Source organism: Sesamum indicum, linkage group LG5, assembly GCF_026168435.1.
Source record: "Sesamum indicum cultivar Baizhima isolate 11 linkage group LG5, ASM2616843v1, whole genome shotgun sequence".
Classification (NCBI taxonomy): Eukaryota; Viridiplantae; Streptophyta; class Magnoliopsida; order Lamiales; family Pedaliaceae; genus Sesamum; species Sesamum indicum.
In genome coordinates, this window is record NC_142661.1 from 2,409,764 (window position 1) to 2,434,429 (window position 24,666).

Genomic DNA, 24,666 nt, shown 5'->3' on the forward strand with positions numbered 1-24,666 from the left:
AATTAAATAATTATTATATAAAATAATATTTAATTCTTAAATACATATATATAATATTATATGTTAAATGTGAGAGAAGGGCAAAAATGTCAAAAAAAAAAAGTATTTTTATAGAAAAATCGCAGTCAAAGCGCGTGTGGCTCAATTTTTGTATGGAGGGGGTTTTTTGAACTTTATTTTATATTATAGGGGGGTATTTGATAATTTAATTTTCATAGGGGGGTTTTTGAACATTCCTATTATCACAGGGGGGGTCTCTGGATTTTTTCCTATAATCAAGCGTCCCACATTAATTATAAACAAAGAGTTTGAGTGGTTTATAAGTCCCAATGTCTTTTATTCCTAGGGAAACGCCTTTTTAGAATAAAATTGTAAGACTCATATAAAATAAAAACGGATAATATCTTACACAATTAGACACAGACTGAATTACGAGGCACATCAAAATATTTTTATTATGAAGTGGATCGTTATTCCGTTGTTTTCCACCATTAGATCAATCATAAATTTCCTGAAATATAAAAGTGGCTTTGCTGTTCTGCTCTTTTTTTTTTTAATTAATTGATTTTCGTAATATTTAAGTGGATGACTTCAATTTACGTAAGTAGTTTGCATGTTTTTAATTAAGCATTTTGACCTGAGACAGTGAAGAATGGTTTTGTGAGAATGCTTCAGTTGGAAAACGCACCAATTAAGTGTAATTTCGTCAAACACGATTTCATACAGGTCAAAACTTATTTCATTACAGAAGAATTCATAAATTATATATATATATATATATATTTATAAACGTTTCTCAAAGAGGGGGAGAGAGATTTTCAGTGAAAACTGAAAGGGTAAATTACATTTAACATTTTGTCATTTCAACTTTCTTTTTCTTTATGCGAATTTATCATTTTAATTTTGATAAATTTGTACTCTTTTTTATATATGATTGTTTTTCAATCGATTTTTTTATTATAAAAAAATCACATGCACTGCATATATGATATTTTACTCATACATTAGTTTTAAGTATCACATGTGCGGTGCATAAGATATTTTTCCAGTTAAAAAATCAATCGAAATATGAGATAATGTAAATTTTATAAAATTAAAATGATAAGTCGATAAAAAAAATTTAGATAATAAAATATAAAAATAAGTATATTTCGAATGAAAAAATATAATTTATCTAAATTAAAACTAAAAACATGAACAAACAAGAGAGAGAGAGAGAGAGAGAGAGAGAGAGGGAGAGTCTTGGGCTTTCACAATTACATGATACCCAAAATTACTTCTTATGGGCTTCAGTCTTTTTGTTGGGCTTCAAGACTTGTCCAATTCAATAACAACTCAGAAGGCCCATCAATCAATGACATGAAAATAAATTATAAAAAATTGTGATGAAAATAAATTATAAAAAAGTATTTGCAATATCTTCTACTTTCGAGATGAAAATAAATTATAAAAAAATTATAAGCCAAACAATTGCAAAAGTAGAGTGCTCGAAGTAAAAACTATTAAAATTTTATAAAAACAATTTAATATTTACAGTTTCACTAATAAGCTGCAGAGGTTGGTAGAAAATTATTTATAGCTTTTAACTTAAATCAATTTAATCGTTCAAAAGCAAAAGCTGTAAAATAAAAGCACTCTTTTTCAACCTATTTTCAACGATAAACTGATTAGTACTTATTTTCAGTATATGCAAACTCACCCCCTAAAATTAAACCGAAATTGCACTCACAATATCCCTGAAATCTGGGCCTCTTTTCGGCTCAAAGCCTCAAACTCAAGTACGAATTAAAGCTGAATCCTATTTGATTTTGAATTGGATTCTTGACTGGAAAAAGGAGGGGATGCTTGCTACCGTTATTCACTTTACTCACAGGTCAATCATATTCAAACTTCTATAGAGGCAAGATCAATAGCGTGTAGCACACATCTACACCACATGTAGCTATGAATCACGTTTAAAATAATGTCTTCAAGAAGACCTCCAATGATCTGTAGTCGTGGTTTAAAATTGGTTCCAAGTTGAAAGTAGAGCTCTAGTCTTGCTGAATCGTGGATGCCAAGGAATTGAATATAGTGCCAAGACAGAACAGATGGTGAGATGATCAAGGTGAAGTCAACGTCCCACCCCGCCTGCCCTGCCCCAAAGGTCATCTCAATTCTAGTTTCTTGATGTCTGTGGAGGCAGAGGATCGGGCACCGTCTGCCTTGCTGCTCGACTTTCTTGTTTCCCTGCGGCTAAGTTCTGCATACTCTTCTGTTTCTTGATGTGTCAATCATCTGACTAAGGGTTTTCAATGCAGATACAGGAAAGAAATGGTACCCACGTAGAGATGAGGACGGATAGAAGCTTTGTTAACAAGCTGTTTCAGTACCTTTTCTATGTACAATTTCTAGTTATCACAGTTCTGGTACTTGTTCTCACGGTACGTGGTGTCTTATCGGCTGCCCACACCCATCATTTCCACCCAAAGAAATGGTACGTTCCAGTCCTCTCTTCAACGGCTTGTGCAGGAATCATAGGATTTGCATGGCAAGAGTTGACATGTTTCAGTCCTTTAAGAATGGTTAAGGCCACATTCTGGCTTAGCCCTCTCCTTACCTGTGCATTTGGGATCTTACTTGTCTCCATAGAAACTCCAGGGAGTGTAGCAGCATCGGTGATTGCCCTGGTTTCTTCTGTGATTCAATCCCTGTACGCCTGTTGGGTTAGTCCCAGATTTCAGCATGCAAATAGGATAGTAACAGTTTCCATAGCACATCATCCTCCAAAAGTGAAAGCCATGGTACTTCTTTCAATAATCATATGCACTGTTTATTTGGCTTCCTTGATGTCCGGCATTGGGGGAGCCACCGCCACTGCAACAGAGATCGATACTCTATTCATATTCCTCATCCTAGGAAGCTTAACATGGACAATGCAGATAGTGAAAAACATGATGCTTGTCACAGTATCACACATCAAATACATGCAATTTGCAAGTGGGACACAAGTTGACTTCAAAACTGCAGCAAGAAACTCAGCTAAGTACTCAATGGGGAGTATTTGCATGGGCTCAATTTTTATACCAGTTCTTGGTGTCATCCGGGGTTCAGCTCGAGGTGTAAATTTGGTTTCTGGAGACGCAGATGAGTTCATGTGCTCCGCAAATTGCTGTTCTGGAGTTGCATTAAAGCTTGTAGCATATGGGAATAGATGGGGCTTTGTGCAAGTAGGGGTTTACAGCAAAGGGATTGTGCGAGCATCAACGGATACATGGGAGATGTTCAGAAGACTTGGAATGGAAAAGCTGATAAACTCTGACCTCACCAGTTCATTCTGCTTCCTCTCCGGGGTGGCAGCAGGATCCATATGTGCACTAGTTGGTGGTAGTTGGGCACTTCTGATCCACAAGACCTATGCAACAGAAGTGTCCTTGTACACATTCTTAATCGGATATTTTATGGTAAGGATTCAAGCCTTACGGGTAAAAGAAGCATTTATATTAGTAAGAAATGCAAACTAACTTCTTACTTGATGTACAAATTGTAGAGTAGGGTCGCCATGGCATGGGTACAAGCCAGCATTGCAGCGTATTATGTTGCATATGCAGAAAACCCCCAGAGCCAGCAATTTGACAGTACTATTCCAGATTATATCCGGGAGATAGAAAGATCACAAGTACAAAATTCACAAGAGTTGGTTCGTACGGCTCATGTAGAATCCATGTTATAGAGACACATTTTTAATATCTTTTACATACATGTATGTAAAACTGTAATGCATATAATCCCATTGTGGTCTCTTTTCTTTCCAGTCATCGTCGTCTAGAGGAAAAGTCCACCGACTAATTTCATCACTTTCAACGAGTCTATTAATATACAAAAACTTTTGCTTAGTCCAGATTTTGCAATTAATTCTGCTTTAGAGCCAAAAGGTTTTTTCAATTTCAATAAATGGTAATTACTGAATTATTTTCCCTTGCACCTTCTCACACTCTTGCCGGAAATGTGCATCTGCATCATATAATGTCCACACAGGAAAACATTATCTATATCATAGGAGAAATCATGCTTTGAAATTTTTGCTTCAATCATCACAAGATACAACATTTAAAATCAAAAGCTTGCATATCTCAAACAAGAAGAAAACTAACATCAAGCCTGTATATCTTGAAGAATTGTAACTAGAAGTGTGGCTTCTACTACCTTTTGACATTGAGGATGCAACTAGAGTAACAAGAAGTGAATGTTGAATTTCGGGCAAGTCAAATGTGACCCCTTCCACCACATTCTGAACACATGGTGTTCCCAGTTCCCCCACAACCTGCTAGGTAAAAGAAGAGACATCAAGCTTCTTACTACCACAATGACATTCTAATCCTGCTCAACTCAACAATTTCCTGAACTCTTATCCATATACAACAGGAAGTCGCATACTATCTTCCAAAAAATTAAATATAAAGCAAATAGACATATTAAAAGAACTATGATATAAACTCATAGTATTTACCACAAGTGATCTAGATGCATTCTTACAATATTAAAGTTATTGCTCTACCAAAATACTGCAATGTTGAAAATACTATCAAGGTTTTCAAAATTCTGCCCATCAGCAAGAAAAACAAAAACTTAAAGAAACATGTGAATGGGCTCTGAGGCACAGAAGCAGATCAGGTATTCACCTTGAGTCAAATACTCAAGCATTTCACTTTAATGTCAAGTTTTGACCGATGCTTTAGCCAATTAACAAATCCTATGATCATGCTTTATAATAGGAAGTTGTATCCGTTAGTCGCCAAACAAAATCAAGTACATAGATGTCTGGATCCAACGCCTAAAATCATATATGTGGATCCAAATCCTGCATGTGCAATGATCCCAACAGCGATTCTGTGCGGAAACTTTAGTCAAAGAAAAATATATTAATTAGAACATTACCTAAACAACGCACTTTGACAATGATTCCTTGACTCTCCAAGATAGAGTCCACATATAAGCCTGATCCAGAACATGTGGTGCAAAGAGTAGCTCCTTTTGCTTGACAACTTGGGCAGCGGGGATTATCTCCAACGTTTTTCTCGGCCATGGATATCCCTATGGGCTTCTCAATTATTTCTTCTGGAATAGGCTTATCATAACAAAAAAGAGATTCAAGACTACTTCTTTTCCTGTGCACATCCCCAACTGCACATGTCACAACCTGCAAAAATATATCCTCTTAGCAATTTAAATTTGTGAGAAATAACATAAGTGGGTACAGATACAGAATGAAATCATTCAAGATCCCTGTTCAGTAAATCACCCTCAAAGTCACATTCCAAAGTTAAACATGTCTTCAATCAAGCCTACGGTTACCACCTATACTTCATCTCCAAAAAAAAAGGGAAAAGAAAAGAAAGAAAGAAAAAGAATAGCATAACTACATGTCAAAACCTTCAAAATGGCGACCAGACCACTAGCCAAAAAGATGGACTGTGCGCGGCACACACATTATGCCACATAATTAATCGAAACAGAAGGTACCAAAAAGCACACTATTACAGTCTCACAAGAACAATTAAAGGAAAAGGCTGTGTAATGCAGCTAAGCTTAAGCAACCTTAATTTCACCAAAATGTACATGAAGCCACACAAATTTTCTTTCAATCAAATGCCAAGTGACAAATCACAATTTCAAGAATGACACGACAGTTGTTATTAAATCCTCAATTTTTTTTCCTCATGGTCCCAATTCTCCAATCAATTAATTCTTCCCCGACTTACAATCAGCAATTTGCATAACTACCGTCTTTCAAATTCTTGCATTTGAGAAATGCAATCACTCTGCAAACTACAGGTTGATCGCAAATCATATTCATTCAAGAAAAGAAAAAATTCTACCTCTGCAATCAGATACACAATAACTAGTCTCAAACACAACGATAAACAGGAACTGCAAGCACTAACCCCAGTCGAACAGGATGACCGAAAAGAGCCCGACCCCACTTCGTTCTTGCGATTTTCATAACCTATTTTGGGAAGAAACGTCGCGTTTCTGCGCGGTAGATAATGGGGCGGGGAAACCAGTGAGCAAATTGGTGAAGACGCCATTTTCAAAGCAGATTTCATATTCTGGAGATATGAAAGAAGTAAACTTCAGAGCAAAAACTTGGGATTGTTTTCTTTGTCAGAATTTTGATTTTTTCCCCTCAAATTTAGACCTTTTGATCGTTCGATAATTTGGAGGTTTCTTGTTCCTCCTTTCCTCGTCGTTAACGAACGACGTTTCCCTCAAGTTTTTGCCAGTGTGAGCCATAGTCGCGTGGGGATGGAGCCCATAATTGAAAAAAGGAAATGGAATTTCAATTCGACCAGTAGAGTAGCGACTTTAGTTTCCTATTCCCCAACACCACCAAATTTTGTTCACTTCGTGTATAATTTATCAAATTATTTTATGTAATATTTACTATAAATTATTTAAAATTGTGGAAAAAAATAAAAATGGCAAAAGTGCCCATCAAATGGAGTAATAGCACATGTACTAAGCTGGTATCTGATATCTTGGACGACTTTTCCTTAATAAGGGCATTATCGACCAACATTTTCTAATCCACATAGATTGAATCTCTTGTAATTATAATACTACAGCAAGATGTGTATGGTAATCACCTAAAGGCTATTTATTCTTATCAATTTTTGTTAAAAATAGTTTACACTTTACACTTTCGAATTGCTTTAATTACACCATTTTAAATCGAAAATTGTAAGCAACTTCATACCAACTTGTGCAGCTTATTTATAAAATTATAAGTGATAAATGTTTCCTAAACATTTGAACTTCTACCTTTTTTCCACTATTTACTTTTATTTTCCAACACTCCTGACTTTTAAGCCCAGACATAGGGTATATGCTAAGTTCATGAGTTGGGACAAGCGGACTCGAACTGCTGACATTTCTCTCAATAAAGTTTTTAGCCACCTATCGCTTAGCGGCATGAGTGCCCAGGTCCACAAAGCAAACCTACCGCGGGCCGGTTTGAGTGCCCAGCTCCACAGAGCACACCTACCGCAGTTTCGCCATGACAGTAGTTGTTGCCATAGTACAATAAAGCAGAGTGTCCAAAAGACAGTTTAGTACCACATTCATGGTTAGACAGACAGACTCTCAACTTCAACAACTACTGCTGTTTCTGATCTCATGATCATGATGTCTTAACCCAATCCTAATGTTAAAAGATCGTATTTTCCAGGTAATAGGATAGAGCATAGAGCAATCCAAGAGATGAAGTACAATGTGGAATTTAGCAATTTCAAGTCTGCCGGAATGAGATGATTGAAACATTTTTACAGTTAAATGTACAACAAACAGTTACTGAATCTCTCAGTGAGTGAAATGCTTACTGGGACAAACTCATCCCATCTACAAACTATGTCTGAAACTACCAACAACACTAAGCAGCTCAAAGGCTGAACCACTGAACAAATTCATCAACTATCTCTAGAGTGAAGGCAAGCCTTCCAAACCTGGAATTCGTTTCTCAATTTTCTGCTTTCTTTCTCCATTTTCTCTTGCTCGTGGTTGTTGCCTCTGTGGAAAGCTAGAGGCCGTGCCTCTGAAGTTTTAGAGGTCGGATGATCTATCAACCAAAATTTCTTGGCAAGGGAACGGACCTGAGCGCTCTTTCTCTAGGGAGACTCATTCGATAAAATCGTCTGTCTCTATGGGTTTTCCTTCTAGCAGCAGGAACCTTCCGGGAAATGGCTTGCCATATCATCTGAACCGCGTCATTCTCTTGGGATGGATACTGAAACTCATAGAAGTGCTCTATTTCTTTCAGCCGTTTCCACATCCTAGTCCATTTCTCTTTTCTGATGTTCCTGATAAGATTTAGGAGAAATTTTTCTTTGAGAGCATCGGATGTGCGGACGAATATGCAGAACTCAGCATAGTCAAGAATGTCTTCATAAGGAAGCTCGATTTCATCACTAATAATAACGGGTACGCAATGGCTGGCTATAGCATCAAAGAGACGGTTTGATGAAGGAGTGTCGCCGGCTATGTTCAGGCAGAATTTGGACGAGTGCATGCCCTCAGAAGCTTGACTAATTCCACCCTTTTGGACAGTTCCAAACGAGAAGTGAACATCCGTTTCATTTTTTAGCATATAATATAATTCTTGTCGAACTGTTCCACCCTGAAATCAGAAGCTGAGCAAGTGTTACACAAGGATGCATAAAATACCAACCAAAAGCAGAGATTAAAGTGCAGCCCTCTTGTTTCCTTTCAGACCCCCCTTATATTCATAAGGTACAACACAGAATACCTAACATACATCGCTTTAACCATGATCCCTGCTGTGAATAAAGCCAGCAGTGTACTCGCAGAATATCACATTTCTTATTCAATATCTGCTACATTTGAACTTCACCAGCATATAGCGAATTGAAAACTGTTTGCGGGAAACCAAGATTTACTGGAATCCATAAGCACAAGTACACAAGCATGCCTTAACCATATGGTCCACGACTTAATCATGCGTCCATTAACACTGTTAAAAACACTCATATGGTCCACGACTTAATCATGCGTCCATTAACACTGTTAAAAACACTAGTTTTTACTGGCTAATGACTTTGAATTAAATTTTCAAGTTTACAGGGAAAACAAGGTCATTGGAAGACGGAACATGGTAATTGGCATGTCCAGAAATAACATTCCTGAGGAGGTTGGCTCAATTGAATTTGAGAAAAATCTAGAAACAGAGACAAGTCTGGATTTCTTAAGAACAGTTTATACATACTAGACAGGAGGAAATATTTCATCAAACACTAAGCCAACAAACAAGACTGTTTTAAAAGCATTGAAATGTAAGAGAACTTTCACAACAAAATTATTTTGGATGTTTACTGATGCATAAGCACATCACTAGTGTTTCAAACATGCATACATACAAGATGTCTCTATCATAATACAAGCATAAATACATACATAAATATATACATATTTCATCGGAACATCACCGTACACAATATTACCAACAGTGAATAGAAAAGTCATTAAATATTAAAATTGAGGCCTGAGCATCTAGCCAAATGCAGCCCACCTCATGAAGACGAAGAAAACTGGATACGGAAAGGGTGAAAGTCTTAGGGATACTGATGGAAAGAAGTACCACAGTTAAAAAATCGCAAAAACGAACAAAGCAGTCAAAGACGCTATATAGTCTTTTTTTTCTTTCAATTGTGTACATGAGCAGGCAGTGTTCCCAGGCTGAGCTGAGGATGTTCATTTAAGCTGCACTTTTAAATCAATATGTAGGTCCTTCGATTTAAACTTGCAGCTTAAATGTCTTTTCGCTCCCCAACCAGATATAATTTTTCATCTAGCTTAAAAGAATAAGTCCGAGTACTCACAAGCTTGTCAACTAATCATCATTCAACAAGAAGAAACGGTAGATGGTGTATAGAGCTGCTTTATTCTCAGAGGTGAAGATTTGGTAAGGGAGAAATAGAGAAATTGTACTTTCTCACCTCTCCTTACCTCCAGAGAAGAGAGAGAGATACAGAGGAAACACCATCTGCTTTGTATTTCATTCTGAGACACTTTCAGTTATCTTCCCAGTGTATAGTTGGTTATATACACATATATGGACCTTAGCCAACAAATAATAGAAATGAACAGTTTTTACTAATAACATTCTGTTCTTCATCAGCAAATTTTGACCCCATCTATGCTTAATCACATTACAGGCATGTGGCCGTGAAACATCACAGATGTTCGATACAGGCGAAGGAAATAGAACCAAGTTGACATATTAGTCCATAACTAACTTGTAATGAGAAATAGTTTCAGAAAATGAAGCAGCCTGGAACACTCAGAGCAGTTTGCCAACAATCATTGCCAAATAAAACAAAACAAACTATGAAAATATCTTTTATCATTAGGCATACAAAAGCAAAGAAAAGAGTTTTTCAAAATTGGAAATACAAGAACATATAATTCTACGGCACAAAGCTGACTTACATCTTTTCTATATATGGATCCTTGAAAATAGAGCAAGATTGGACGACTATCGAAATCAGACGTGTCATCCACATAACTTCTAGTGACATGCCTGTAAGGCGCAATCACGTCTTTCTCGACATTTGCTATGTTTGGAGGATACCTTCCAAAATCTGACAGAATAAACATTGCAGGCCACAGCTTCATCCTTGCATCTAAGAGGCTATTTGGATGGTGAGCAACAATTATGTGATCTTTCCCAGCAGACCTCTTCCATTCCTCCTGAGCTATCAAGAACTTGACCAACTTCTCCTGTAATATAGCATTAGTACTCCTTTTCTCGCCAGACTTTAGCTTTGAACCTCGGTTATAGCTTAGGGATGCAAAAAAGGGAACAAACACAACATCCGCTTCACTAGAATTATATATTCGCTTTGCACTACGACCTTTCAAATTTTCAGAGAATTCTGAGTTCAAGAGATCCAAAGTCAGCCAATATTCTATACTATGCTGCAAATTTAACCCACCAGGGTACTCAGGAACCTTAGTACGAAGATCGGGCCATATGCTCTTCCCATCACCTTTCCAGCCCAAGAGTCCAAAATGAAATTCTGGGGGTAAATCATACATAAAAACCTTGAGAATCGGCCTATCAGAACCACATTTTATTGAATTCTTGTTCCAGATTACTCCTTCACCAGTTGACGAACTGATTAAATGGGCTCCTTCAAGATTCTCATTTTCCCAAATTCCAAGAACCTTGGAGTTTGGTAATATACCAAAATCAACATAATAAGACCGGCCCGTTGATCTTAGCACTAAGAACCAAGAAAACATGAACAACACAGATGTCATCAAGAACCAACAGAACAGGGATTTATAAGAAAGGAGCCCCATTTTTGACATACTTATAACAAGAAAATGTAGTTTATATGTCACGAAAGTCTACTCAATGAGAAGTGTGAGTAAGGCTAAACACAAATATCACACAACATCACCCTTTAGATTTCTTGGACACCATTCAAGATTTGGACTTGATGCAGAGAAACTAATATGAAACAAACGCTATCCGTTGAGAAGAGACCAAACTATGTCCAAACCATTAAGCACCTCACCTAAATTAATCTCAGTTTATCACACTTCCTCATTTCTAAGCTTGAAATTAGCTTCATGCATTGGAATAAGATAGCCCACCATAGTGTAGAATCTGAAGTAAGCAAAACCAATTAGAAATAGAAAGGGTTGAAATACATTGCGAACAAAAAAGGGTCCTCCCAACAACAAAACCCAGATGGATTACGGCATCAGACTACCAACCCACATATAACATTCAAGAAAATAAGCAAGAAAACAACATAAAGATTTGAAACAATGGAGAGAGAGAGAGAGAGAGAAGGCAGTACCAATACTTAGAGAAAAGGGAGTTTACTAATGTTGGTATGGAGTTTGCTTTTATTGTCCTCTCCCTGATTTTGCATTTGCCCCCTGTTTTTTCTTTTCTTTTCTTGTAAAAGATTGGATTTTTCTTTTCTTTTTGTCCTTTCCAAATTCCATATCTTCAAGCAGCGCGAGGATAGGAATAAGGAAGCACCTGAAGAAGCGGGCCTCCCTTCATTTTGTTCTTGGGAAAAAATTTCAGTTTTGCACCGCAAATTAGTTTGATTTTCTCTTGTAATGTTACTGCATTTTGGGAATCCCAGACTTTGTTCTTGATTCAAAATTATATGCATTTAATTGCACTTCTACTACTTCTTTCAAACCATATAAAATACAATACCTATAGTTGGATGAATGTTTTGTGTGCTAAGATTATTATTTTTCATATTATAAATTATTAAAAGTTCGAAAGTAAGATGAGTCAAGTCGATTCGTGAATTTAGCTTTATCGATTATTAAGTGTTCGAAAGCAATTAAATATTAATATTAAAGTAAGAATTATTGAAAGTGTGTTATTTTTATCAATGATAACATAAGATTTATTGAAAAACTATGGTTACTACATATCAATATTAAATAAAAATAATATTTGTTGAAATAATATAATAACAATATATTTCACCAATAGAAATAATAGTAAAATAAAAATGATTTCAATTCAAATATGTAAGTCCCAAAATTTGTAATTGGCATTTTGCACCTTAAAGTTATATTTTTTTTGCACAATGCAATAGTAAATTATAAAAAAGGCAAACACAACAAGTTATTTCAAAATTTGTCATAATTACAAATATTTCCTCATTATTTGAAAAATTATGAATACTTTTCTAAAATTGCAAATACCCCTTGTGACAGTTCATTGTAGGATGTCATTCAAAAAATATTTATAATTTTTTAAATAATGAATGATATTTATAATTAAATAAATATCAGAAGAGCCTCATAATTCTTATGAAAATGATACTTTCCCCCCTTCAATTGTATAAGTATCGGAAAATTATATCAGGCTGAAAACAAAAGATTCTTTTATCTATTTAATAACCTTCTCTTCAATTATGTGGCAAGAAAATCACACACCACATTGTATTTTCATAGAGTGATTATGATTCTTTGGAGTCTTGGGCAATATTCAATTATCATCCTAAGAAATGATAGTCCTTTCTTTCTGTTTCCCCTTTAATTTCTTTATCACCTTTCCTCTTATTTTTCTTTATTTTTGGATGTCTGCTTTTGCATTACAACTTAATGATAAAATTGATTCCCCAATCCAAAAAATGTGCGTTTGTTGGTTATTCTGAAAGCATTAAGAGTTATAGACAATGGCTCAGAAGCAAACCTGGTTTTAAGGTTATAGTTAGCAGGGATGTAATTTTTAATGAATTTGAAATGTCTTATCTAACTAATATACCAAGACAAAATAAAGAAGTAGATATCGAATCCACCTTTAAGGTGGAGGTTTCGTTAGAGAACAACCAACAAGGAGAATAAATTAGGGAAGAAAATCAACTGAAAATTGATAATTAAAATGATAATTTAGAAACTATGAACATGACGAAAACTTGTAAAATTATCAGCGTGCTAGGGATAGGAGAAGAAGAGAACATAGGCTCCTTCAAAATTAAAAGATTTTCACCTTGCATTAAAAGTTGAAAACTTTGAACCTGACACCTATGAAAAAGCACAACAATCTGCAAATTTAAAACATTGGATAAAAGCCATGAATGAAAAAATCAAATCTTTACATGCTAATAAAATTTGGGTTCTTGTTCCAAAATCCAATACCTGTTCTATTGTTGATTGTAAATAGGTTTTCAAAATAAAACAGAAAAATGATACAACACGTTTTAAAGCTAGGTTAGTTGCAAAAGGTTTTACGCAATAAGAAGGAATTGATTATACTGAAATATTTTCTCCTGTTGTGAAATATACTACTGGTAAAATAATTCTTGCCCTTGTTGCTCAGTTTGACTTGGAATTAAAATAAATGGATGTTAAAACTACTTTCCAGCGTGTAGACCTAGAAGAGCAAATTTATATGCATTAACCTAGTGACTTTATTGATAAGCAAAAATCTAATTATGTGTGTTTGTTTAAAAAGTCTCTTTATGAATTAAATAATCTCCTAGACAATGGAACAAAACGTTTGATTGGTTCATGCATTCGTTGAACTTTAAAAGAAGTACCTATGATCATTGTTTGTACTTTAAATTTGATCATATTGTTTCCATATTTCTTGTGTTTTATGTTGATGATATGTTGATTGTCAGTCCCAGTTTAAAACTGATTAAGGAATTGCAAAGTAACTTGTGCAAAACTGTTGAAATGAAAGATTTAGGAGATGCTGAGAAAATTCTAGGAATGTCTATTGAAAAAAATAGAAGTAACTCTACAGTTTTTCTAAATAAAAAATCCCATGTGAAATCTGTGTTAGAAAAATTTTCAATGTTTGATTCAAAACCTACTTTTGTTTCTTTAGCTGCTCATTTTCAATTAAGTAAGGATCAAAGTCCTAAAACTGAATTCGAAAAAGAACAAATGAAAAATGTTTCTTACTCAAATGTCATTGGGTCTGTAATGTATTTAATGGTAAATATTCGTCCTGATATTGTCTATGCTATTAGCTGCCTAAATAGATATATGTCAAATGTTGGGCTTTCTCACTAGAATGCTCTTAAATGATTACTTAGGTACTTGAACGATTCTGTGAATACTAGAATAAAATTTTCTAAATATTGGAAAATATTGTATACTTTTATTTTGCTGTCATTTTTCCTTTCCTTCAAGACATAAACCTCTTCTTAGCAAGTTTTAATGTTTTCTTTGAAGAGTGCAAATATGCAGTGCTGTTTTTTTTAGGCTAATAATCTTCACTCACAAACAATCTTCATGCGTACTAATTATTGTCATTTTGCTTTTTCCCATGGTGAATTATATATGGTCTTGTGATGATGATGATTATTATTATGTCTTGATCAAATAGGTTTTTGTAATAACTTAACTTAAATGGTTTTTAATTTTTTTTTAAAAAATAAACTGAAAAAATATATCGTAATCTACAATTTATACTTTAAACTGTTCAAATTAGACTTATTTAAATTAAGAATTATAAACTTCTCATCGCCAACATTGGCAGTCTATCGGTAGAATTGTAATATTAAATTTTTCTCCTGACACTCTAATTTTGATATTTGAAATTTATCTTGACCTGTAATAATCATAGAAGCCAAAGCCACCAAATTTTCATGTACCATAACAAAATTCATCTCCACCCTCCTCTCATTAGGTACAAGGATGTTGAAGGGGTGTTTGTAAAATTTGTACTTTTGTAGTGACGAGTTGCAAAGAATGTTATAAGTTAAGCAATAGTAAAAAAAGTATTTAAAAATAGAAATTAAATAAATATTAAAAAAAAACAACTTAATACTTATAATTTTACGGATAAATTGCAAAACTTGATAAAATATTACTCTTAACTTTTAACTTAAATCAACAATATGCTGACAGCATTTATGTTATGCCCTTGTAAACACCTCATCAATCTCATAGTACAAATTTAAGGGGAAATGGGGTTATTATGATTGATGACAGTACAAATTTCTCTTCACAGTATTTCCATTGAAACTAAGAAAAAATTCCCAATGTTACAATGTGCAAATCAAGAACAGTTTTCTCCAGAAATGTAGAATAAAATTATGTCTTGGGGCAGAACTAGAATTGGAATTGCATCTCCGACGAGTATCCAAGTGCGTCCAGATGACCGGCCATCGCCTTGTTCATCGGAGGCGGACCACATCTCAGGATCTGCAAAGACCAAAAGTAACAAACTTAGGCCTTGTTTAGTTTCATTTTTCAGTTGTCCGATGACAGGAATGTTTGCCCAACACAAAATACAAAATTATACATACTAAAAACACAGAGAAATACATATACTCTCTCTCTCTCTCTCTCTCTCTCTCTCTCTCTCTCTACAAAATTATACATACTAAAAACACAGAGAAATACTCCCTCCCTCCCTCCCTCTCTCTCTCTCTCTCTCTCTCTCTCTCCCCCCCCCCCCCCCCTCCGAAAATAAAGAAAAATTCTTTAGTATTTGAAATTTCCTTTTTATCACATTTGCCAAATCAAGATAGCTTAGTATGAACCTGGATATCGGAGGCTGGTGCTGGGCAGTGAGCTTGAATCATTTCTTTTGAGATGAATCCAACGCCACCATCCCATATTTCAGGAGGCTACAAAAGTTGAAACAAGCATCCAATCATCGACGCACACAGGGAACAGGAACAAATTCATAGAGAGGCATCAAAGATATAATATGACTAACTTGAGACTTCAGTTAAAATATTTCTACTTGACCGGTTCAGATCCCTCACAGATAAAAAAGAGAAAGTGCCAAGAAATTCACCACTTCAGATGCTTTGTTCCACAATTATGCACTTATGCATGCAAATTATGAGTGCAGTGCTTATCTATGCTTCTGTATAGACTATAAACAAGAAGAAAAATGCCGTGCACATACCACAAACAATTCCACTGACATAGCTAACTACACTTTGTCTCCTCTTCATGGCCTAAGATTTTACTGCTTCGAGAGTATTCTTACCAAAACTTGTATATTGAAAGAGTTCTCGCTTATTTCAATGCATTGCACATATCATCTTCTCACTTATAGATTTTGTTTTCCTTTTTACCATTAAGAAGATGCGATCAGTTTTCCATGTCCCCAGTAGGATATAAGTGAAAGAAGCCGTTGCAGAGGTTCGTATTCATAAAAGCTTATGCTAAGTGAACTGGAGCTAGCTGGTTCATTCATGTGGAGCTCTTATGATTACAAGTCCCTCACCGTCCAATGCATTATTATAGTTATCAACTAAGGTAACTGTAAATGTGACATGCCGTAAATATCATATGCCCTTACTCTAAATCTCATTATCATCTTTATTATTGCAAGAAAAATTATAATATGAGATGCTAAAAATGGCTGCTGAAACCTGCTAGATTGGTCAGGAAACTAATGAACATGTAAATGGTGATAGAGGATATAATTGCTAGTGGAGAATTATCAAGAAAGTTCTGCACTTCGTGAAACAGGGAAAGGTACAGGGATAATTAAGATCTGATACATCTGAACGCCTCGAGTGCAAAAACCCAAGTAAGATTTTATTTAGTAGGTAGGACTTCTAACCATGTCATGCCTATACCAGGATTCAAAAGTATAGACATTTATGAATATTAAGTTTGTTTGCAGCCGTCATTGAGAAAAGGAAGAAAAGAAAAAAAAAAAAAAAAGAAAAAAGAAGACAAGAAGGCATACTAGTTCAATCATAAGAAGGCAATTAGATAGGATCATTACACGAAGAACAAGAGAATAACAAATCATATCCAAGTAAAAACTCAGTGCCTCACTAAATATAAATTCTACAGTGAACTTACTTGATTGAGTACATAGTAAACTTTGAATCTGTCAGGATAGTTTTTAGCAAGACTGTCCAATTCATCCTGCAACCAACAAACAAAACCATTCAGTCCAAACACACAAGTCAACATTGTCAAGTATTCCATCCCTTTACCACCTGATTCTTGTAACAAGAAGATTCCTCATATTAAGAATAGTAAGTCAATTAAATGAATCAGGCCCCTCTATTATTATTCTGCAACATTCAGATACTGATATTGCATCACCTCTACATCGGCTATAATTCACTATCTCATCAAAAGACATTGACTTTCACAGGGTGATTTTCCGTTGATACTTCTACTAGATAAGCTCCAGTCTAGAAACTCCTAGTCCAAATGCAATTGAGTGATAATATAATGAAAGTTTAGGGAGATTCGCAAAATCAAATTTAATTTCGTCCCAGGAAATCACGTTGACCATTTGTTCACATCCCCAGTCAAATGAAAGTCCAAACTGGCAAAAATAAGAGAATACCTTTAGCAGAATGTCATCGAACGTAACATTAGCATAAATCAGATGCACCTTTGTTTTGTCATTGGGGTTCTCAAGAATTGCTCTAGCAACCTATTCAGAAAACCAAGAAATAAATAAGAAAATATGTTAAATACATTTTGATTTATGAGAAATTCATAAATCGTAAAGATCAACAACCCATTGAGAAAAAATACATCTAAAGAAAACATATGGATGTTGACATATTGTTGAAAATAAACCTGGAACATTGGCGTAATTCCAGAACCTCCAGCAATCATCCCAAATGCTCTTACTTGGCCTGGCTGATACTTGAAGCGTCCCTAATAATATTAATGGGAAAAAAGTCCTCAAATAGGAACAAGTTTCAAGCATTGTAGAAAGAATCAATTTCATTGACAGGAAAAACTAAAATTGGGAAACACAGTTCAGCACAAAAAAATTAGATGAAAGAAAATGGAAACCCAAGCCAATCCAATAGTAATTTTTACTCTTCAACTTAGAGTTTCATGTCATATAGCCAACAACATTTTTCTTCTTTTATCTGTGTATTGAAGGATTCAGATAATAAAATCATCATCACCTTAAGGGTATATAAAAGAGGTACTAGGATGCAAGTAGTACCTTTGGTCCTTTCACAGCCAGATAATCACCTTCACGCATTTCTCTAAAATGATGGGACATTCTTCCTTGAGGATACATCTGCCGTCGTGTAAAACATCAGCACCAAACATAAATAAAGGGAAAAACTGTTACAATCATAGATCAAAATACACATAGAAATGAAAGACCTCCAAAGGTAATGCACCTTTATAACTAACTCAAAATATCCAACATCTGAATCTAAAGTAGTTGGAGTATATGGTTTGATGACATCTTCACCTTGACTATCCTTACCCCTGTGGCAGAAGACCATATCAGATATTAAGCAAAACTCATGCCAAATGTTTGTAGTCTAACAAAGATGGAAATTATAAGCCAGATACACCTACTTTTTTAGAAAAATAAAGAATCAGCATATATCTCGAGAATAAGAGTGAGTTAATAAAACTAACTTGCAGCTTATATGTTGTCCTATAGGAAGGCCCAACACAGAAGTGGGTGTAGGAAGAGCAAATTTGAACTTAGCCACATTATGACTGAGTTGTGTTTTTTTGACAAGCTTGAACTCCTTGAAATTCTCAGGATCCAAGCACACTGTCCACCAGAAAACATAGTAATTATAGAATATCAGAAACCTTAAGATCTCATCTTTAAGCAAGAGCTCATGTTGTCTCCCTCATAATTCTTCAGAAAAATCAACATGAGAAAACAAGAATCATATACCGGTCAAACCCCAAAATTATACAAGAAACTAGACAAAAGTCAATCTTTAAGCCAAATTAAGATCTACCCAGATGTAAAAACAGCGCCTTTAAGCTCCATGCAAGCTATCAGACAAAACCCAGAAAAAACGAATGCATCCACAGACAGAAACAAAGAAACACACACACAAAAGGCATGTATTTGCTTCAATGTAATAGATCACCACATAATTCTATCAAACCTTTGGGCTTCTTGGATGTCAACAAGACGTATGCAGCACCTACAGCAGCTAGACCAACGGCAACACCAACAACCAATTGGCCTTCAGATGTTGCCAAGAAATCCATTGTCCCAGAACACAAAAACACCTGAATTCTCAGACAGCAGAACAATACACCCACTGAGTCAGAAGGAAAATGCGTGAACTCTGTTGTCTGTATATTACTAAATTGGAAAGTAGGTAAGGAAAAAGATGGTTCAAACTTCAAATTCGTCGCCTACCGTTCACGTCACTGGCGGCCCCTGGTTTTACTTCTTGGTTCTTGTTTGCTCCAGACTCTGAATTTATTTTTTGGGGTTGCTATTTTTCGGTTTTTGCAGTTTACTCCATCTTAAGACTTCTCAACAATGATATATTGTTTGTATTTTTTGTTTAGAATATATGTTGCCAATAGAATTTTTGTCTTAAAATGGTTTCTTAATCAATGCTAGCAATAACAGCACACTCGATGCTCCAAAGGATGAATATTATTTTTATAAATTAATTGCATAACATGATAAAAACTAAGAATTATTATAATTATACTCCCAATTTATAATATAATATTACAATATTTTCATATTTTTTTTGTGTAATTAAAAGAACCACTTATGTCATTTTTCGTAAATACAGAAATTACTCCTAATAGTCAAAAATCAACGGTAGTTTGTAAATGTTGTTAATATTTTTGGAGATATATGTTTAATTTTTCGAAAAATATGAATTATTTGTATAAATAATATTAACGAATTTTTTATGTATGCACATATAATTTTCAAAAGTCATATATAAATTTGTTAAAAAAAATAATTAAAAAATATAAAATATAATTATCCGTAAAAATAATTAAAAATAGATTTGAGTTTGTGCCTAACCAAATTGTACTTTGTGCTGATATTTTAACTTCGAAAAGAGCCCAACTTTTCCCACAAGATTTACAATGCATTTTTGGTTCGGCAACGGCACGATGTATTGCACTTCTGGTTTTACAGTTTACGAACTTAGTATATAATATTTTTAGTTTCATATGATAAAACTATAGCATATTTAATTTCATAGTATATAAAATTGTAACATATTTGATTCTATATAATATAAAATTGTTTATATTTTGTGGGACTGAATGTGCCATAATTTTTATCCTATGGGACAAATGTATCAAATATTTATTTTATGGGACTAAAAATGCTATAATATTTTTATGGGACTAAATGTGCTAAGTATAAACTATGGAACCAAAAGTGCAACACATCCTATTATGTGAAACTAAAAGTGCAATTTTTTCCAAAAGATAGGAGAGTGAGAAATTACATGATAAATAGTAAATTTACAACTACCTCCCCTGAAGTTTAGTATAATTACGAATACCCATTGTTGTTCTAAAAATTACATACCCCTCAAATGAAAAATAATTATGTAACCCTTCAAACAAGCATTTTGGTCATTTCACTACAAAAAAATAAATGAAAACCTACAGAATGGGCTCGTTAATAGACAGACGTTAATATCAGGGAGTTATTTGTAATTTTTCAAATAATGAGAGTCATTTGTAATTATGACAAATCTCATGAAAGGTAGTTGTAATTTATGCTAAAATTCAATATTAAAAAATAAATAGTAAAGTAAAATTAAATGAGATACCAAAACTCATCTCCTTTAATAATAATAAAGTATATATAATAATATGAAACTAGTAACTCTCTAGTTCCAGTCCTTGTATCTAAGCAATTTTAATCTTTTTATTATAAAATAATACTGTATTTTGTATTTGATATTTATATGTTTTAAAAAAAATATTTTATACAAGTGTGTTGTATATATTAAAAAGAATACAAAATGCAATACTATTTTAAAATAGAATATTCAAACTAATGTAAAATTTCAGGCCTTATAATCACTTGTGCACTTCTTGCCCCACATGATCATCCACCTGCTCTGCAACATTCTTACCAGCTGATGCCCATAAACTCTCCAAATTCCTGGTGAAATCCTTAGCTCTACCTAAAATTACAGTGTTGTGATCGGCATTTGCTACAATCTCAAGCTCTGTTTCCGGAGCCTTCACCTTCATGTTGTGGCTGCACTCCATCGGCACGACTTGATCCTCAGTCCCCTGGACGACACGAATCTTTACTCCGGCAGCCCTCAAGATTTCCAAGTACTTGTCCAAGAATCTTGCTCCACCGCAGATGACATTATGCATTGTGTGCCAAGCCGAATGATGAGTGTGGCGAGTCAAATCCATGATCCGAAAATGAAGTTCCCTGAAAGAAAAACAAACGAGCAGAAAATGTTTGAATTTGGACGTAGTTTGCTTCTGCTGGTAATATGGGAAGAATGTGATGTCTAGTAGTTACCTTCTACCGGTGAGTAGCTTTAAGATGGACTCCCATGTTCTGTGGTTCCGGCATATAAGGAAACACACGCATCTGCCTAGGTGCTCGTACCATGACATGAAAGCTGAACCAAAGAGTAGTGGAGGCCATACTCGTCTTGTGGCGAGTTTATGAAGTGCTTGTAAGCTAGCATCCCCTTTTGAAGAAGAGAAGTAAGGCTGACATTTCAAGCACAGAAACAGGACGTTAGTGTAATTACTGACGAGCGATGGTATCTCGTCATCTTTTGAAGTTACAAGAACTTCCCATCGTCGTTTTTGTAAGAAAAAGAACCTTGCAGAACATTGATATCAGAGGTAATTCGTGATCAACTCAAAGAAAGACGCATAAGATGCAGCATAAACAGTTAATGTGAAGCCACACAAGAACGAATCAAGAACGAGGCTGATGATTTAGACAAGCACAATCAATAACAAACTTAGTCCTAGGTGTCTAAGTGGGAGGGGACTTACTGGAGCTGTCAAAGTTACGGATTTAACGGAGTCGGAGTACTTAGCGGCTAACGCCAGTGCAATCACACAACCCATGGAGTGTGCAACCAGGTGAAAGGATTTCACATGAAACGGAAGGATAACCGACTTCTCAATCATTTCTAGATGATCCCTTAGCGTATATAAACAATCCCTCGGCTTTGGACTTCTACCGAATCCCAATAGGTCTACTGCAAATAACTTGTAGTTTTGCTTAGAATACTCAGAGAGATTAGGGAATATGGTTTCTGTCCAGAGTGACGAAGATGAGAGGAAACCATGTATGAATATTACATTGTGCACGGTTGTTACTCCAGAACTGTTCTCCAGCCTGGCTGTCGATAAAAAACTCTACATGATCAGCAACCAGCTTCAATTTGTTCATTGACAAAATACATACACAATGCAAAAGTCTATATTTCTTAAGGTTTGCTCGAGAGAAACCACGTTACTAGTATCTACTTTTTATGTACTAAACTGAAGATGGATTACCATCAAATGGAACTTGTACAAGCCACTCTTCCTCATTTATTGAGCAATATCTCATAGCAACAGAGTCAACTAGCAGAAGAAAGGTTGAAATCTGAAATGTGAAGAATACAAGAAGATTCACAGATTACTCGTGGATTCAAATTCAAGAAATTGCCAAAAAATTAATAACGATTGTATGAGAAATGAGAAGTCCAGATTATTTCTATCCATCAAAAACCTGATGGCTCATAATTGTTACAGGTTAAATGTAAAATTCTTTGAGGTAGTAGCACGTAAGACCTTGCTCTTGCACCAAAATCAAGTTTTGATGAATTAAATACCAACTTAATCACAACGGCTAGTATGCAGCAGATATTAAGGCCCGTCCTACAGTTTCTGAATCACAAGGCAAAATGATGAAGCGGACTCCATAAGAAATTTTTTCGTGTTTGCATGAGCACTTTACTCTCATTACCATATACAGCTTCTTTTTACGACTACAAAGTCTGCAGACTAGTAATAATATTTGGAACTTTCCACAAGTGACCAAATCTCAATGCATGTGCAGAGAAAAATTAACAAATAAAACGAATTCAAAAGTGAACAACTAAACTAAACAAATGCTGGTTAACAAGTTTTGACTAAACCAACACATCAATTTTATGCATGACGTAGCACCACAGAATTTCTACACAGAACTAAATTAATTAACAAAGTCGAACAAACTAGCCTACCGTAAATCAGTTGATCCAAGATTTCAAACAGCACTTTGAACCACTAAGCAAAATAGGAGAACTGTAAAAAGAAAAAGAAAAGAGAAGGCTTGTATGTTATCGTTAAAGGCAATTGCGAAAATTTAAGACCTCTACTTAATAATCTAGTCAGGGTGCTACAACAGTATACAAACAAATTCTTAAAAAATTGTAGAGATTACAGATAAGAGCAGAGGATTATGATCTATAGTCAGAAGGTCCCAAGAAGAAAAGACATCAAGAAAGGCAGCACAAGGCAGGCATTGATGAAATAATTTCTCTATTTTAAATATCACCATCCTCTCATTTGATGATTAAGTAAAGGCTGGTTAAGAACCAAAGAATCCATTTTTTTCTTTTCTGGTTTAATGCAATTTATCCTCTGTATATTGCAAGTAACTTGCTTTATTTTAAAAAATACGTGAAGGTAAATTGTTGCGGTTTAAAAAACAAGGAGAGGTAAATTGCTAATTTCTTTTTTCAAAAGGGGTAATTAGCTCATTTGAATATCATGGGAGTTGTTTGCCCTTTTCTCATTTTTTTTCTTAACAAACAAAGCATATTAGGTTACATTCAGATAAATCCAAGAGGTTTGTAAATGTGGTCAAGATACATTCTCCTTTCTTAGTCTCTACACATATAAGAACTGTTGATGATCATCCCCTCGAGATTCTTTTCTTCTCTTTTTGGCTTTTAATTTATGAAACTTTAGAAACATAGCTCTGCAATGATTACTCAGAAGTCATAAATAGTCCAAGGCAGAAAAACGTAATCCATTTCATCACAAAATCAAAACTTGTTGCTGTAATTAATGTTGTCTCAAAAATTATGAGTTAGCAAAATTATCATACCTCTTTGTTGCTCTTTGACAACAACATGAAGCCTGGAATCACTTCCACTGCTCATCCAAGAAAGACAAGATTCACATCCACAATCAGACCACCTGCTCATCCTCTTCCCCACACGAAATCCGCCTTCTTTACTCCAAATTCTTGGTCTGAATCTCAGCATCTCCTAAACACGTTTTTCCTTCCACGAAGGCTCTCCGATGGCTCACACTCCCCATCAACTCCAACAGAATCTAAGCCCCTCTTTTCTTCTTCCTGAGCTCCTCCTCTTTCCATGCAGTAGCAAGACGGCGATGTTCCTTCCAAGAACTCATCAAAAGCCCTGAAGAACACGCACATTACAACGTCGATGATGTCGAGAATGAAGAACACGATTGCACTGGCAAGAGAAATCACGGTTTCTGAAATTCTTGAGAGCCATTTCCCCGGCAAGCGTGTAGCGGCTGTTGACATTTCCGTTATCCAACTGAGACTGAGACCAGAGGGACAGAACTGGAGAAACGGGTGGGAAAAGAGAATGCAAAGGTGGTGGTTTGAACACGTACATCTTTCACTCTTGTGGTGGAGTTATGTCGCACAAGAGAGCCTCTAAAAGACTAGGTTCATGCCATTCGGAAACCCAATCATTAAACATCTCAATTTTTAAATACAATTAGCTGTGGCACTCTAAAAATACGAAATTATATTTTTAAAATTTTTTTAAGAATTAGATTAATATTATTTTAAAATTTTAAAGTTATATTTTTAAATTTTTTTTAAAAAATTAGACTAACCCTTTATTCGGAACCACAATTTATACTTGATCCTTTTTTATGAGGATTTAAACGAAAATTATTAATATT

The 24,666-nt window shown here is 34.9% G+C and overlaps 5 protein-coding genes across 8 annotated transcripts; 1 reads left to right on the forward strand and 4 right to left on the reverse strand.

Moving 5' to 3' along the window:
• Positions 1 to 1,854: 1,854 nt before the first annotated feature.
• Positions 1,855 to 6,280, reverse strand: LOC105162716 (uncharacterized). Of its 3 annotated transcripts, XR_016065617.1 has the most exons (6): positions 5,925 to 6,280; positions 4,918 to 5,179; positions 4,186 to 4,303; positions 3,512 to 3,620; positions 3,067 to 3,394; positions 1,855 to 2,856 (listed from the first exon to the last, which is right to left on the reverse strand). XR_016065617.1 is itself a non-coding variant. In XM_011080817.3 (3 exons), the coding sequence occupies exons 1-3, from the start codon at positions 6,084 to 6,086 to the stop codon at positions 4,245 to 4,247; spliced, it is 483 nt and encodes a 160-aa protein (XP_011079119.1). In that variant the 5' UTR covers positions 6,087 to 6,280; the 3' UTR covers positions 4,007 to 4,244. The 3 variants fall into 3 exon arrangements, 1 of the variants encoding a protein (XP_011079119.1); XR_847868.3 differs by lacking the exons at positions 3,067 to 3,394; positions 3,512 to 3,620; XM_011080817.3 differs by lacking the exons at positions 1,855 to 2,856; positions 3,067 to 3,394; positions 3,512 to 3,620 and having other exon boundaries at positions 4,007 to 4,303.
• Positions 2,295 to 3,870, forward strand: LOC105162798 (protein PNS1-like). The gene is made up of 2 exons (XM_020693974.2): positions 2,295 to 3,443; positions 3,530 to 3,870. The coding sequence occupies exons 1-2, from the start codon at positions 2,295 to 2,297 to the stop codon at positions 3,710 to 3,712; spliced, it is 1,332 nt and encodes a 443-aa protein (XP_020549633.2). The 3' UTR covers positions 3,713 to 3,870.
• A 960-nt stretch (positions 6,281 to 7,240) lies between the features above and the next one.
• LOC105162715 (putative arabinosyltransferase ARAD1) lies at positions 7,241 to 11,615 on the reverse strand. Of its 2 annotated transcripts, XM_020693660.2 has the most exons (3): positions 11,364 to 11,612; positions 9,982 to 10,778; positions 7,241 to 8,152 (listed from the first exon to the last, which is right to left on the reverse strand). In XM_020693660.2, exons 2-3 carry the CDS (start codon positions 10,588 to 10,590, stop codon positions 7,598 to 7,600), a joined length of 1,164 nt encoding a protein of 387 aa, XP_020549319.1. In that variant the 5' UTR covers positions 10,591 to 10,778; positions 11,364 to 11,612; the 3' UTR covers positions 7,241 to 7,597. The 2 variants fall into 2 exon arrangements, with proteins under 2 accessions (XP_020549319.1, XP_011079118.1); XM_011080816.3 differs by having other exon boundaries at positions 9,982 to 11,615.
• Positions 11,616 to 14,849: 3,234 nt separating this feature from the next.
• On the reverse strand, positions 14,850 to 19,269 carry LOC105162714 (NADH--cytochrome b5 reductase 1). The gene is made up of 10 exons (XM_011080814.3): positions 19,130 to 19,269; positions 18,870 to 18,996; positions 18,379 to 18,520; positions 18,132 to 18,222; positions 17,948 to 18,025; positions 17,566 to 17,646; positions 17,327 to 17,416; positions 16,828 to 16,893; positions 15,540 to 15,626; positions 14,850 to 15,198 (listed from the first exon to the last, which is right to left on the reverse strand). Exons 2-10 carry the CDS (start codon positions 18,973 to 18,975, stop codon positions 15,106 to 15,108), a joined length of 834 nt encoding a protein of 277 aa, XP_011079116.1. The 5' UTR covers positions 18,976 to 18,996; positions 19,130 to 19,269; the 3' UTR covers positions 14,850 to 15,105.
• Positions 19,270 to 20,616: 1,347 nt separating this feature from the next.
• On the reverse strand, positions 20,617 to 24,393 carry LOC105162797 (putative lysophospholipase BODYGUARD 4). The gene is given in 5 exon segments (XM_020694069.2): positions 20,617 to 21,151; positions 21,245 to 21,441; positions 21,736 to 22,088; positions 23,828 to 23,992; positions 23,995 to 24,393. Coding segments are annotated over 5 exon segments (1,368 nt in total). The 5' UTR covers positions 24,278 to 24,393; the 3' UTR covers positions 20,617 to 20,781.
• Positions 24,394 to 24,666: the final 273 nt, after the last annotated feature.

Coding starts and splice junctions, on each gene's coding strand:
- LOC105162798 (XM_020693974.2), top strand. CDS start 2,295: ATGCAGATACAGGAAAGAAATGGTACCCACGTAGAGATGAGGACGGAT. Junction 3,444..3,529: donor TCTTAATCGGATATTTTATG/GTAAGGATTCAA, acceptor TACAAATTGTAG/AGTAGGGTCGCCATGGCATG.
- LOC105162716 (XM_011080817.3), bottom strand. CDS start 6,086: ATGAAATCTGCTTTGAAAATGGCGTCTTCACCAATTTGCTCACTGGTT. Junction 5,180..5,924: donor GGTCATCCTGTTCGACTGGG/GTTAGTGCTTGC, acceptor ATATTTTTGCAG/GTTGTGACATGTGCAGTTGG. Junction 4,304..4,917: donor TGTCAAAGTGCGTTGTTTAG/GTAATGTTCTAA, acceptor TTTACCTAGCAG/GTTGTGGGGGAACTGGGAAC.
- LOC105162715 (XM_011080816.3), bottom strand. CDS start 10,866: ATGTCAAAAATGGGGCTCCTTTCTTATAAATCCCTGTTCTGTTGGTTC. Junction 8,153..9,981: donor GATCCATATATAGAAAAGAT/GTAAGTCAGCTT, acceptor TTCTGATTTCAG/GGTGGAACAGTTCGACAAGA.
- LOC105162714 (XM_011080814.3), bottom strand. CDS start 18,975: ATGGATTTCTTGGCAACATCTGAAGGCCAATTGGTTGTTGGTGTTGCC. Junction 18,026..18,131: donor ATTTTGAGTTAGTTATAAAG/GTGCATTACCTT, acceptor ACACGACGGCAG/ATGTATCCTCAAGGAAGAAT. Junction 15,199..15,539: donor CACCAGCCTCCGATATCCAG/GTTCATACTAAG, acceptor TGGTCTTTGCAG/ATCCTGAGATGTGGTCCGCC.